The 15,608-nt window shown below is 39.8% G+C and overlaps 1 protein-coding gene across 1 annotated transcript in view; it reads right to left on the reverse strand.

Annotated features, from left to right (window-relative positions):
- Positions 1 to 12,552: 12,552 nt before the first annotated feature.
- MCCC1 (methylcrotonoyl-CoA carboxylase 1) overlaps positions 12,553 to 15,608 on the reverse strand; it is a 60,036-nt gene continuing 56,980 nt past the window's right edge. The window contains exons 18-19 of the mRNA XM_036753852.1: positions 14,645 to 14,716; positions 12,553 to 13,772 (exon numbers count right to left, since the gene is read on the reverse strand). Coding sequence (XP_036609747.1) covers positions 13,614 to 13,772; positions 14,645 to 14,716 — 231 coding nt within the window. The 3' untranslated portion in view covers positions 12,553 to 13,613. The remainder of the gene's footprint in view (positions 13,773 to 14,644; positions 14,717 to 15,608) is intronic.

Below are 15,608 nucleotides of genomic sequence, written 5' to 3' on the forward strand. Positions count from 1 at the left end.
TTTCCTTCTTCCCTGATAGGTTCCCTCACACAAAGCAGGACAGATTCTAAGATGTGGCAGGAGGCAAAGGAGATCAAAGCTTGGAATTTTGGAGAATGGGGATTAGAAAGAACCAGATTGCTAGAGCAGAAAGGGACCTTTGAATAACTGGAGTCCTATGCCTATTTCAACTTATGTCAATTCTACAAACATTTATTAAGTGCCTCCTATATGCTAGCCACTGTGCTGGGCTCTGGAGATAGAAAGGCAAAAACAAACAAGTAAATTAAAATCTCTAGTCTCTAGGAGCTAATGTTTGATTTGCTTTTTATTAAAAAGTACAATTTAAGAAAGCTTACAGAGGATTCTTTTTTTAAAAAATTATTCCTCAATTACATGTAAAAACAATTTTTAACATTCATTTTTAAAATTTTGAGTTCCAAATTCTCTCCTTCCCTACCTCCCCCCCACATTGAGAAGGCAAGAAATTTGATATAGGTTATACATGTGTAGTCATGCAAAACATACTCCTATGTTAGTCATATTATACAAGAAAACAGACAAAAAACCCAAGAAAAATAAAGTTAAAAAAGTATGCTTCAATCTGTATTCAGACTCCATCAGTTCTTTCTCTGGGGATGAATAGCATTTTTCATCATAAGTTCTGTAGAGTTGTCTTGGATCACTGTATTGCTGATAATAGCTATGCCATTCATCATTGATCATCTTACAGTATTGTTGCTACTGTGTACAATGTTCTCCTGGTTCTACTCATTTCACTTTGCATCAATTCGTTTAAGTCTTCCCAATTTTTTTAAACAGAAGATTCTAACTATAAAAAGATGAGCTATATTTGGAAAAGTTAACTGCTTATGTATGCTAGAGGAAATTCCAATTGCACATGTACCATACTGTAGTACCCTCATAAGTCCAAAATGTTGAGAAAAAGTCTGTTAATCTTTGCATTCTGCTACAATTCCTTATATTTCAAATGGTCTGTGATTTTTTTATGTAGGTGATCTTTCACAGGGGCAGGTTATAATTATTCAATAAGTAAGCATTTACTATGCCCTAACTATGTGCTAAGTTCTGTAGATAACAAAAAAGAAAAGAAAAGAAAAGCAAAACCAATCTCTGCCCATGAGGAGCTTATTCTCTAATGGGTGAATCAATGCCTGTACAAATGGATATTTACAAGATACATGAAGCAAGATCATAGATTTAGAGCTATAAAGGACCTTAGAAGTATCTAGTCTCTTATTTTATAAAGAAACTTATCTATAAGTTTCACCAGAAAGGTGAGGTTACCTATCCAAGGTCACATAGATAACAAGTAGAAGAGTCAGGATCTGAACCCAGGTCATCTGATTTCAAATCCAGGTAAACTTAAGACCAGCAGCTGGAGGGCAGAGGAGACTGTAGAAGGCCTTCTGTGAGCATTGAAAGAAGCCTAGGTGGCACATTGGATAGAGTGACTGGCCTGGAATCAGGAAGACTTATCTTCTTGAGTTCAGATCTGACTTCAGAATGTACTAGCTGGATAACCCTGGGCAAGTCACTTAACCCTGTTTGCCTCAGTTTCCTCATCTGTAAAATGAGCTGGAGAAGGAAATGGTAAACCATTTCAGTATCTCTGCCAAGAAAACCCTAAATGGAGTCATGAAGAACTGCACATGACTGAAAAATTACTGAACAACAAAAACAAAAAGATTCTAAGTTGTGGAGATAAAGAGGGAGTTCATTGCTCCAGTCATGGGGTATCGTCAGTGCAAAGAAAGATGGATGGAGTGTTGTGTACTAGGAATAAGTAGACCATTGTGGATGGATTATAGAATGTGTGGAAGGGAGGGATCTGTAAGGAGATTAGAAAGACAGTAAGAGGCCAGGTTTTGAAGAGCTTTAAATACCAAAGAGGCATTTATATTTGTTGCTAGAGGTAATATGAAGCTATTTCTCCTCCTGGGTGATTCTTGTCTCAGGTGTCCCAGAGTTCCTACGTAGGGGATCCATCCAATGTGCTGGAGGTCTTCCATTTCATGGGTATCCTCTTATTCTCAAGACATGAACAGGATACATCCTTTTAAGATCACACATTGCACACACTAGACTGAAAGATATCAGTATAAAAGAGCCAACTGAATTTATTGTTTACTGATTATAAAAAAGAATTTGATTTGGTAGAAAAAAATTTTTCCTAAAAGGCTCTCCTCAAACAAGGAGATGCTTATGCTTATGTAGAAATCATACAAGTTTCCTTGAAAGATGTGACAAAAAAGGATAACTTTGTTCAACAATTTGCTAATTATCAATATCAAGCAAGGCACCAACAGGGAGATGTATTCTAGCCAAAGATGTTTGCTATTGTCAAGGAGCACTGCCAGAGCAAAGACAAAATGGAAGAGGGTTTTACTATAGATGGTTATATTCTCCAAAAGTTCCTACTTAAGGATGATGTACTAACTTCACAAAGTCCTAGAATAGCAGAGAACCTCCTAAATTACATCCATAATCATTCAGAAAAGCTCAAATTAACTATCCACACAGGAAAAACTAAATGGATAAGAATGTCTTTTGTCTACACAACGACCTGCAGCTGAATAAATAATCCATGGAGTTGACCTATTAATACCTATATTTCAAACAGGCATTGTGGATGAGAAATAAACAATAGGAGGAGGGCAGCCTGGATTGCCTTTGGGAAATTGTGTAGTGCTTTTAAGGACCCTAAGTTTCCCTTTCAAACAAAGGTTCATCTTTTTAAATTATAACATTTTTTCTGATGTACTGCTGTGAGTCATGGAACACATGGATCCCCTGTGAAATATTTTCAGGGGTGAGGGTAGAGAATATAGAGAAGAATCATACAGGATAAAAAGCAGATGGGTCATGATCTGCTTTTTTGGATGGAATACCCAAATTGATGAGATCCATATCATTGATTGATGACAATATTCTGCAGTCGAGTTATGCCCATCACAGATCTCTTCACAACCACTCCTCACAGAGTATAGAATCACTGGGAGAACATTTGTGTTAAAAAATGTTTTTTAATGTGTGCCAGGAAGCAGCCTGGGATCACTCAAAATACTCAATTCTAAGTCCAACTAATTGTCACTCTTCCAGTGCCTCTACTATATGTGTGTGTGTGCGCGCGCACACACACACACACACACACACCTTTAGGTATTAACTAAACCTACTGTTCTGCTAAGTGTATGTTGAAGCCTGGACAATAGTCATTTTTTCATCCACCTTGTTTTTCTTATATGTATTGGTAGACCAATCTCATTTGAGTAAGCATGAAAATCTTTGAAGAGGACCTATGACAGGTAGGGAACCTGACCTATAAAGTTCTGAAGCACGATATAATTGCCCTAATATTGGTCACAAGCAGGAATTTTTGGGTCTTCACTGTCTATAGGGAATTCTTCCATCTGGAACTCGCACAGGATAATCAATCAATCAAACATTTATTAAGTACTCATTATGTGCCAGGCACTGTACTAGACACAGTGGGCAAAGACAGAATTAAAATTCAATGTCCTTAATGAGCTTATTTTTGTAAAAATTTAATCAACCAAAAAAAATCTCTATTTCCTACCACCCCCTCACTGAAAAAGAGAAAGAAAACACTTAAAACAAATTTTCCCATTAGTCATGTCTGAACTCGTTCTACATCCTGAGTCCATTTCCTCTCTGTTAAGAGGTTGCCAGCATGTTTCATCATGAATTCTCTGCAATAGTGGTTGGTCACTGCATCAATCAGAAGTCTATGGTCTTCCAGAGATACTCATTTTAACAACATTGTTGTTAATGTAGAAATCATTCTCCTGGTTCTGGAGAGCTTACATTTTAACAGAGGCTAGCTACAAAACATGTACAAAATTAATACAAGGTAACACAGACAGCTTACATTACTGGAGGAAACATTTGGTGAGCATACATCTTCTTGCTTTGTGCTTTGGTTGACATGAATAATCACAGGGTTATTGAACAAATTTACGGCTACATTTATCAAGGCATCTTGTAGGATGCTAACATTTAGAGGAGACACTCTTTGTTGGAGGGGAGACTTTGAGGCTATTTTGCTTTAACAATCCAACCACTCTATCTATCTATCCATATATATATATATATACATATATGTATATATATACATATATTATAATCCACAAAAAATAAACAGCAGAACCTTGTATTCCTGATCCTTTTCAGTCAATTGTGTGAATGTGAAGATGAGGTCTGATATGGATAATCTTTTGCAAACCTCTTGCTTTTTTTTCCCTCATGTTACATATACAAAGTTTATTCTCATGAAGATTTTATAAAGATGAGAAAGTAGAAATAAGGATTGGTACTTATTGAAGTTCTTTTTTTTGCCTCTTGGGGGTAATAATATCATCTGTAATTTTTCCCATTCTGTTGGCATTTTCCCTTATCCAAGACAGCTTGTAGAAATCATCTCTTCTCTTCCCTGAAATACCTTGTAAAAAAAATGATATTGCCTCTACATGAATTTCCTTATTGTATTCTTGGCTTAGTACAGCCTTGCTTTCTAACTTTGTCTTCTAAAGTATCATTCCAACTTTCTTGTAAAATACATTAGGGACTAAGGGGTTAGTGTCTCAGTGTGTTTTCATGTTTTGTGATTCTGTTGGGTGTTCATCATATCCAGTTTATTCTGACCTTTTTCTGGAAGAAAATATACAATGTATGTATGTATGTATGTTTAGGTGTATAAACATACATATGTGTGTACATGTATGTATGTATGCATATATACACACATGAAGCTTCTGGGTAGTTCATAGTTATATAATTTCTTTTCCTTCTTAAACCTAACCCATATATTCCCACATATTCTTGACCATCATCCCCTATACCTACCTTTCCATTAAAGTCACTGTATATTAAAATGTATGTAGACTTGGTGTTGGAATCTTTGCTACAGATGTTGATGACTAAGCTGAAATTATCTTCATGGTGGTCTTTTAGATTATGCTTATCATCGATACTACGTGACAAGATAACCACGTGTCTCATGAAGTGCTGCTTTCGTGTACCCAGATCCATTCTGTCTCTCCAAGGAGAACCTGTGAGCCATCCCCAGCTGCAGCTTCTTTTGTCTTTTGGTTTCTCAAGAATAACAAATTTTTCCTTTTGTTTGTCAATTTATTAGGTATTAGAAAGCTCACATTTAAAGACCCAAGAGTTATGTTAATCATTCTAGATCAGGAGCTAGAAGAGACCTGGGATGTTATCCAGTGTAAATCCTCCATTTAACAAAAAAAGAAACTTAAAACCAGAGAGTAACTTGCCCAAACTCACAAGAAGTAGATGGCAGAGTCAGGGTTCGAACTCAGGTCCTCTGAGTCTAAATCTCATACTTTTCCTACTGCACTACATGGTCTCAGAACCAGGGATGCTTGTCCTCTGTCCTCTCTTCTGCCAGGCCACTACTATCCCCAGGGAAGTGAAAGGCAGATGCACAGGATTAAAGATTATTTTATGTACTTGTTTCATGGACTGCCATGGTCAAAGAATTAATCACCTATTGTTCAACCTATTAGTGCTGACCCTCTCTAATGAACTGGGTTAGTTCTCTGACAACAGGAAAATTCTGAGACTATACTTGAAGCCTTTCTCACGCAGTAGCCCCTTCCTACACTCTGCAGGAATAGCCAATGGGCAGCCAGCGTTACGCCGCGTTCCCCCCCCCCCCCAGGAGTAGACAATACATGTTCTTAGTACCTGCTGAGTTACAAATGCCTATGATTTGAAGAAACTATATGATGAAGTTGTTAAAAAAAATTCTGTCATTAAGTTCTGTTTTCAAAACATTTTATTTCTCTTCACCTTAAGAAAAATCCACCCTTTCATTTCAGTCGTCACCATGTATCTGTAACTGCATACAGACTTCAAAACACAAAAACAAGGGCAGCAAGGTGGTGTAGTAGATAGAGCACCAGCCCTGGAGTCAGGAGGAGCTGAGTTCAAATGTGACCTCAGACACTTACTAGCTGTGTGACCCTCAGCTTAATCCCGATTGCCTAAAAAAAAAACCAGAGGTCAGGGACTGTTGCCCGGCACAAGGAAGTCACTAAATAAATGTTGCTTAGATCAAATTAATTTGCTAGCTGATTTCTCCAGAGAGTGAATGCAGCCTAAACTGCTAGCCCGAGCCAGAGAATCCAGGGACCTACCATTTCTGATAGTACAAGTCAATATTATGAGCCTTTCAAGAAGATGCTTGTGAATTTCTCACAGGCTGGTTTTGAATGTTGATATACAATATGGACATATAAAGAGCAGTGAGCTCTGGGTCACAAAAACTTGGATTCTAGACTTGACTTCACTATTTACTAGTTGTATAACCTTGGATAATTTCATTTATTGTCTGTGAGTCTCTTCTTCATCATGTGTCAATGTATCTAATCCTTAACCTGCCTGCCTCAGTTGTTGTGAAGATCAAATGGGATGATGTCTATACAAGTGTTTTAAAAACTGTAATAATGTATGATACAGTTGTTATTTCAATGCGATTTCAGTGGTGAGAAAGATCCCAGATCCTTCCCACCTATATGACTACAAATGCTCCATACCACAGAAGATTAGAATCTTCATTAACTTCTTTAGCAAGAATTTTGATAATAAAATAAAATAAAAAAAGGAAAAAAAGAATTTTAAGAAAAATGCAAAATTGGCACCTAGTAATCAATCTTTTGGTTTCTGATTCTCTCTGCCCTTGACCAGGCCAGTCCCTGAATACCAGACCTAGAGCCTGTCACTAGATTTGTAATCAGTCTCCTTTCCAGCTTTCTGGCATAGTAGGACTTGATTTTTTAAAAGCTGATATTATAATCAGATCTAATTTCTTATATCAAAATTCTTGGCATTATTTTCTGTGTTTAAAGTCCAGTCACTCAATGCTGCATTTGAGATCCTCACCATTGAGCAAAGGCATCGGGGATAGAGAGCCCAGCCTAGAATCAGGAAGATCTGAGTTCAAATCTAGCCCTAGACACTTCCCAGCTCTATGACTTTAGTAAGTCACTTAACCTCTCTTTGCTTTAGTTACCTCATCTATAAAGTGTGGGTAATACTAGCCCCTACCTCCCAAGGTTGTTGTGAGGACCAAATGAAATGATATTTGTAAAGTGCTTAGCACAGTGCTTGGCACATAGTAGGCATTATATAAATGTTGTTGGTTATTGTTGTTTCCTTAGGAGGTGCTCCATAAATCTTTCATTTGTGCTATTGGTAAGAAACAAAGCTCTTTCTTTATTCTATCAGTTGCCAAGTGAAAATGACTCAAGATTATAAAACAATGGCTAAATTAATGGCACAATAGCTCCCTTGTTATTTTCTAAGCTTGAGATGTTCCAAATGTCATTACAATGAGTTCCAATCCTCAATAGGCTCAGAAAATTGAAGAAAGAAATGAAAGTATCCTGTGACTCCACTGGTGCTATGCAGGAACAGAGAGGCCCTTTTGTGGGGCATTGAGCTTCCTTCTAAAGGCAATGTGGGAAACTCTAACATTAGAGCTAAGGGGACCTCGAGTTGTGATTCCTTTTCTTGACCTCTCTTTCTGATACAGAATAGCGTGGGTGAGGTGATGCTTGTCAGACAAAAAGGGGAGGGAGGAAGAGACCAAAAAATAGCCTCTCCCTGCAATATCCCTTCAGATCCCATTCTTAGAGGATCACAGATGGAGACTGGGAAGGGATGATGTCAAATGGCATTGAGTCCCAAGCCCTGTGAAGTGTCTTCTTGTCCAGGGTCACAGAGCTAGTCAATGTCTGAGACAAGATTCAAACTGTTTTCTTCCTGACTCCTACAGCACAGCAGTCTCTCCGCTGCTCCAAGCTATCTCCCTGGGCATTAAAAATGATTATTTGGGGAATTCAAGAAATAGATTCTAAAGATTATAAGTATGGTTATTATTTTAGCCAATATTACCTTTCTGGTTGGAAAAACCAAACTAAACCTTATGCAGGACAGATATTATTAGCAAATAGATATATAAGAGGTATAGAAGGAAAGGTGAGCAGATATGAGGGATTTTAGAGAGTGGGTTGGTGATCACTCAGGATATGGTAGACTAGTTAGTTCTTTCCTACAAAAATGTTTACTTTCTCTTTGAAGAAAATGTTGATCTAGAAAAGGACAAATTTAGAACAGTTCCAATAGTTCAAGTTTATATACTCTCTAGGGATACATGAAGGCATTGGATTGCACATAGTAGGTGTGAAAGAAATATTTGCTAAATGACTGAACATTCAATTTGATCAACAAATACACACACATATATGTATATATGTATGTATATAGTGACTAATATGTGCCAAGCATGGTATAAGGCATCAGGGATACAAAGGCAAAATGAAGTAATTTGTGTCCTTAAGGAACACACATTCTACTGGAGAGGTACAGCTTATTCACATGTAAGGATATGCTAAGTAATTTCAAGGACAGCATGCAAATTACTGAGGGATCTGAGAAGACTTCCTTCAGGAGGTGACACCTGAGCTATGCTTTAAAGGATGGAGCAAAAAGGGAGAGCATTCTGGACATGAGGTACCACTTGTACAAAGTTGGGAGAGACAGCTAGCCATCTCTTCACTTCCCCTGCAGCTGCACCTCCCTGGAACATTGTCATCTTTTAAGATAATTTCAGCCCTGGAACTCACACCTCATCAATCAGCGCCCTCTGTCCCTGGGCCTCCTCCTTCCCTCTGATAGGAGGGAAGAGAGTTCTTTCTACATCCTCCAAGGAAGGAGCTTATCCGGGTCAGCCATATCTTTATTTGCCATCTGGTTGGACTCTGCACTTCTACATCATGCCTGCCTCTCCCACTTTCGGTCTACGTTTGTGTATTAGCTCAGTGCTTGACACACAGTGGGTGCTTAATGTGTATATTGACTGACTCAAAAAACATGTGCAGGGAAAGAGCTGGCAGGCCCGTTGGGCTGGAATTAAGGTTGACTGAATAAAAAGCCATTTATCAAGCACTTACTATGTGCCAGGTGCTATGATAGCTAAGCTCCAGGGATACAAACAGAGCAAGCAAGATAGTTGCTGCTTTCAAAGAGCTTGCTTCTTTGTTTTGGACAGGGAAGTCAGAGGGATGGTGATTGGAGTTGACATGACCTTTCTGGAAATGGTGACATTGATTTGGTTTCCTATTCTCACAGCAGGAGGTGGAAAGGGGTGGGGTGGGGCAGCACAACCCAAGGAGGACTGGGAAGTTGTGTGATGGGTCTAGGTCTGGGTCAGATAAGGGAAATAAATGCTCATCAATCCAATGCCCAGGGTACCAGGATGGGAGACTGAGGAGAGTGATAGGAAATAAGATTGGAAAGGTTGGCCAGAGCCAAGTTTGGGGAATGGCCAGTGCTTGGTTAAGGATTTTCGATGTTATCTTAGAGAAGATTCCTGAGTGAGAAGGAAGGGAGCCATGGTCAAAACATTAACATGGCAGCTCTGTGGAGGGTGGATTGGAAAGGAAAGGGAAAGACTAGAGGAAATGAAAGACCATTTAGCAAACTATTGCCACAGGGGAGCCTGAACTAGGATGACACTGTGGGGGTGGGGAGAATGGAGTATATATAAGAAGTTGGGTGGGTGGGATCAAGGAGAGAAGATGGCCCAGGACAGTGATAAGGCCTGCTTATACAGAGTTGGGAGTCATCTGGATGGAGATAATAACGGGCCCCAAAGGAGCTGGTGAAGTAATGAAGAAAAAAAGGATAGAAAGTAAAGCCTATGACAGAGCCTTGGGGGACACCTACATATAGTAAGTAGGGAGAAAATTTGGTAAACTCAACTACCAAAAAAATGGTTGGAAGAAGAGAACCAAGACAAAAGCAGCATCCCAGAAGTCAAGGGAGGAGGCAGTGACCAGGTTGGGGTGGTTGAGTGTGTTTTTCATTTAAAATGAGCAAGAAAGAGACAGTTTGTTTGTCTCCAGTTTATTTAGAGAATGAATCGAATTCTCTTCTTAGGAGTTTAGGGAATTAATATTCAGAGAGCTGTCTGGGGGATCTTTAGATGAAAGCTGTAACAGAAAGTGCAAAGTATTACTAGTGACATTGTAAATATTTTAATAGCAGCAGAAAAAGTGTTATGGCTATACAAAGACTGCACACTTTTTAGCTGAATACTTTTAACTATTTCTGAGAAAGACAATCAGAGGGAGAGAGGGAAGGATATAGGGTATCGCCAGTGTTTAGCATAGTTCCTGGTACATGGTAACCAATTAGTTACTGCTTTTTGATTGGGTGACTTGGTTATTATTCAATCATGGAGGGGCAAACAGATCATAGGTTCAGGTGAGTCAGCAGAAGAAACTCAGGATATAACTGATACACTTGTACTGGGCAATCTTCCCAAATGCCAGTACAAATGCATGCCCAAGGATCAAAGTCTTCGAGTTTGGGGTCAGCGGCTAACAGGTACCGAAGGAGGAGAGTCTCCACCCACCACTGGTTTGCTTCACTGAGCAGTTGGCTTCCTCTGCACAGCTTGCCAGCAGGCAGGTCACAGGGTGGCTTTGATTTCACTGACCTGCCAGACTTTTAGCTGATTGACACTAGAGGACGAGGGAGAAAGTGAGTAAGGAAGAGGAGAAAATTTCAGGGACCGAAGAGAAGAACTAAGGATTCCTCTTTTAGGTAATGAACTCGACCTCTCAGCTGTTAGGTTCTATCTCCCACGACTGACTGGATTTTCTCCTGGGGATCATAGCTTTATCTTGAGAAGAAATCTGGGAGGTATGATCTCCTAATTTTACAGATGAGGAAATAGATGGTTAAGTGATACGCTCTACGTCACAAATGTAGGAAACAGCAGTTAGTGTTCGAACACGTATAAAAAACTACAACAGGAGTCAAGAAGACAGCTTTGGACAAAGGATCTCAGGCAGACTTCATTTCCTAACACATTTCTGATTTTTGACTTGCTAATTTTGAGATATGATCATAACTGACATAATGCTTTAAGGCAGGAATTCACAAACTATTTGGCCTCAGGACCCCTTTAGACTCTTAGAGACAGCCGGATTCTCCTATCCGCCTTGGCATTCAGTCTGCTGTGATATGTTGTTTTGGTTGAAGTTTATAAATAAAATCTGGCCTCACACAGATATGCGGTGGGAAAAGGGAGGAATATTTTGATAGGCAAATAACACCTTAGTATTATTATGGAAATAGTTTTGACCTTAGGGACTCCCTGAAAGGGTCTTGGGGAACCCCAGGGGTCCACAGGTAAAATTTTGAGAACTACATGCTTTAAGGTTTGCAAAATGTTTTATACAATATATTTAATATAGATCATATAGAACAATGTTATATATTTAATATATAATGTATTGCATATTATATATCATATATTGTTATATCATATTATATAAATATGTATTATATATGTATTACAGATATATATGTATAGAGCCTTACATGAACCTTATAAAAACCTTGTGAACTAATAACAATAGTATTTATATAGTACTTAATGGTTTTCAAAGTGTTTTGCACATTATCTCATTTGACAGTCACACCCACCCTGTGAGGTAGGTGCTAGCATTATCCCCATATTATCAATGTGGAAGTAAGAGGCTGAGTTGCTCAGCTAAGTATCTGAGGCTGGATTTGAACCCAGGCCTTCTGGATTCCAAGGGCAGCACTCTAGGTATTACACCACCCAGCTGCTTCTGCAGGTACCATGGATTGTATTGTTTCTACTTTATAGATGAGGAAGCTTCAAGAAAGGTTAAGTGACATGCCACTGGTCACAGAGAAGAGCCAGAGACAAGATTCTAACTCAGATGCTTCTGCCTTCCTCCGAGAACCAGCAAGGAAGAAAGGGAGAATCCAAGTATTGCTGTTCTCTCCTCATCATCTCTTCCTTGTCTAACTTGTCTCCTCATCTCTAATCCCCCCTCCCACCATCAGGTGGTAGTCTGCTAATTTTGCAGGTGGGAGTATACCAGCCCTTCCTGATTCCAGGAGTTGTAATAATAATCAATGTTCCTAAAATACTGCTGTATATCATGCCATTGGTACAGGCTGGAGGACATAGCATGAGTAGATCCCTTCCGACTCAGACTCTATGATTCCGAGATATTGATTCTGTAGCGATCTGCTTCTCAAGGGCAGAGGCAGGGATTGTCCTCAACCTCTCCCCCTGGGGGTGGGGGGTACACACAATGTGATGTACTAATAGCTGTTTAATGAAGATCCACCAAATGCATGCAGATGCAGGGGTCAAGATCACTTAGTGTGACTAAGGGGAAAATTTTTGATACAAGTACTAGAGGAAAAATTTTAAACTACTACTCTTGGCACCATAAAATTGTTTAAATTTTTTTCCCCTGCCCTAGGACAAAACATTTGGGTGTATGGTGGGGTGGGGTATTGCCTTTTATAAACTTATTCATGAAGGCAGGTGATATATTTTCCTTTTTAAGCAGTCACATTTTTTCTTTAAATATAAGCATTTCTTCCATTTGAAAATTTTATTGGCTATCATTTTCTTTTAAGATGGTGTTCTGAATCACAACTCAAAAGGACAACGATATTTGCAACATTTAATAGCTTACCATTTTCTCCCCAAGACTCAGTCAACTTCTTAGAAAATTACTACAGGACAGATACAGAGAATGACATGTGTAAAATGCCCAGGAATCAGAAAAACAGAAAGGTCACTTTGGCCAATGATGCAGACAAAACGAGACCATTTATAAAGAGGCAAAGGACAAAAATGAAGGGAGATTAGCATTGGGGGAACATCAGAAATCATTAATCTGGCCCTTTCAATTTGGAGATAGGACTAAGACTCAGAGAAATCAGTGAGATAGTAGTGGCAGAGTCAGGACTAGACCAGATCTCCAGTCTCCTAATCTAGTATTTCCCAGATCCTTCCTTAAGAGAAATACGTATTTTCAATAGTTGCTGATTAAATAATCATTACATTAGAAATAATATTTTACCATTTTTCCTGTTTTGAAATACTCCAAAATAAAACATGAGATTGTAAAGTGGAAGAATTATTGGGGAATGGGGCGACGGCCAGGGTTTGTGACCTTGTCTGGCAGCTGTTCACTCAGATCCAAAATCGGTTCAAATGTATTTGTATTTTAAGAAACACAGGAAGTACAATGAGTAAGGGAAAGGTAAGATGTCTGAATGGAAGGCTGCAAATCACAAAGAGAGAAAAGAAATCATCCTATTTTTAATGTAAATAAGCAGCTATCTGATGGAGAGAACATGACCCTGAGCAAGCCACATAGAAGCTGGCTAACGTCGTTTGGAAGGATCTGAAGTGGTCTGACAATTTTGAAGGACAGCACTTTATTCTCATTCAGTTTCTTTCCATTTTGACCTGCCTCCCTCACTCAAAAGTCTACAAAATGAAAAATGTGAAGCTGTTTCCCTTTCTGGTTATACAAATTTAGCTTAATTTTTATAAATTTAAAATATTTTTGACATTTTATAATGTTGAGGGCTCAAGTGCATGATTTTCACTATAAAAGAGCAACGGAAACCAAAATACTGATGAATAAAAGTCCTGCTTGTCATGGCTCCTAGGGAAGTAGGAAGGCACTTTGTATTTGGTGCAGACAAGTAAGAAATTATTTAGCATCAGATCTCCTGCCTGGATTCAATTTGGATTCAGTTTCATCTGATTCTTCCTCCACAAACTCAATTAATGCCGCATGTCTGTTGGCCTGAGAACCTTCTTTGAAGAAAACTTTCTTGATCGTGCCGTCCTTTGGGGACTTAATTGTATGCTGCAGAGAAAGAAGACCACACCATCAGGGTCACACTTTGGTACCTCCCCCAGCCCCAGGTAGTCACAGCTCAAGGGAGGGTTGTGTCTACGCTGGGCCAGAACACTCACATGAAAAACTAGCCAGTCATTTGGACGTTTTGTCTACATGATATCAAACACCCTCATACCTATGGCTATTTCAAAAATGGACTTGATGGTTCTCTTTCGCCTTTGCTTGGGCATCCTCAGTTTGGCATAAACCTTGTTTGTTTTGAAAGTCATTCAAATATGGAAACCAGGGAGGAAAAAATCTGCCAGGCCTTTGCCCATCTACAAACTAGTAATAACTTTAGTCATTTCAGAAGCTGAGGTGATGAATGAATTTTAACAAATGAAAATGCCAACATACTAAGATCAACCATTTATGCTGCTTTGTTTTCTCAAGTGGACTCTTCAAGTGATGGATGGCTTGCAGTATTTAAGATTCTACTGAAAGGTAAAACAAGGCAAAAATAGTTTAGAAAAATCTGGTTTGGTGCCGAGCCGAGTAGCACTGGTCCTGTGATGTTATTGGGACACTCCTGGGTGAGGGACTGGTCAGGTGAGGGTGCTGCCCAGAAGGAGCACTGAGAGCGTCAGTGGTCTGTCCAGGGTCCTAGGGACATGATGTGTCAAGGGGAGCACTTGAATCCAGGTCTTGCTAGCTTCAAGGACGGCTATGTTATACTGTCCCTAACTGTAGGTTGGAGCTGGAAGGGACCCTGGAGGTGCTAGAATCCACCCCCCTCATTTTACAGAGAAGGAGACAGCTCTGAATCTGGATCCTCTGACACCAGAGCAGAGCCAACATCCTTCACCTTCTTGAGTAGGTGGCCACTTCCTTTTACTCACCTCCATTTTCATGGCAATCATAACCATCAAGATGTCTCCAGTCTTTACTCTGTCTCCAGCTTTCACAAACAGCTAGAATTTAAGTAGGTACAATCAAATTGGGAGAATCCCGTGCAAGCACAATACTGAGCCCTAAGCCCCCACATTTCTGGACAGCCCTGTGTGTCCCCCAGCCACACAATAGGAGTCTCTGCAGAGGAGTGACTGCCTGTCTTTGTGCAGATTTGGATACGTATGTACGTGCAGAGGGGAAGACTGAGAATTCTGCCGGGGGGTGGGGTGCCGCTGAGTACTCCAGGAGTCCCCCCTCCCACTGTAGTCCCTAGCACTGCTCCTCATATCTGCCCTCAACTAAATCAACCCCAAAGATTATTTTGGACATCCAAATCTGATGCAGAGTAAACATGCAGACAAGTTGCAGGATATGATGACATCCAATTATCCCCCTCCTAATTAAGGGGTGGGTGTGGGTTAGTTTGTATAGCCTGGAGAATTACTGGTGTGCCCTCTGTAGTAGGTGCCATTCAAGCCCAAGTTGATGCCCACTGAGCTGCAGGTATACAGCCTCAAAGGGGGTGCAGGTGTGCTCGGGGAGCCTCACAAACAGTGCCTACAGCTGAATGTAACAGCCCTTTGCCAACAGTCTGGGGTGTGCAGGCATGATCCAAAGACAAAGAACTTCAGGAGCTCAGAGGCTGGTTTCTCTGGGGGATTCTCTGGGCTTTCCTCATCTGAGATCTGTCCATGGGGAAGCCTCCTGCAGGCAAAACTGACTTTTCTGGCAAGCCTAGACACAAATCTCCACTACTCTCTCTTCTGCAAACACTACAAAAAGCATCTTGCTCAATGTGCTCAAAAATTATGAGAGACTCCCTCAGAATAGTCAGGACTCAAAAACGGGGACTTGGCAGCGGCCACGTTTGAAAGCGATGTTAACGTACATTCAGCCTTAATGATACAATGA

The sequence above is a fragment of the Trichosurus vulpecula genome, chromosome 4 (genome assembly GCF_011100635.1).
Source record: "Trichosurus vulpecula isolate mTriVul1 chromosome 4, mTriVul1.pri, whole genome shotgun sequence".
Taxonomy (NCBI): domain Eukaryota; kingdom Metazoa; phylum Chordata; class Mammalia; order Diprotodontia; family Phalangeridae; genus Trichosurus; species Trichosurus vulpecula.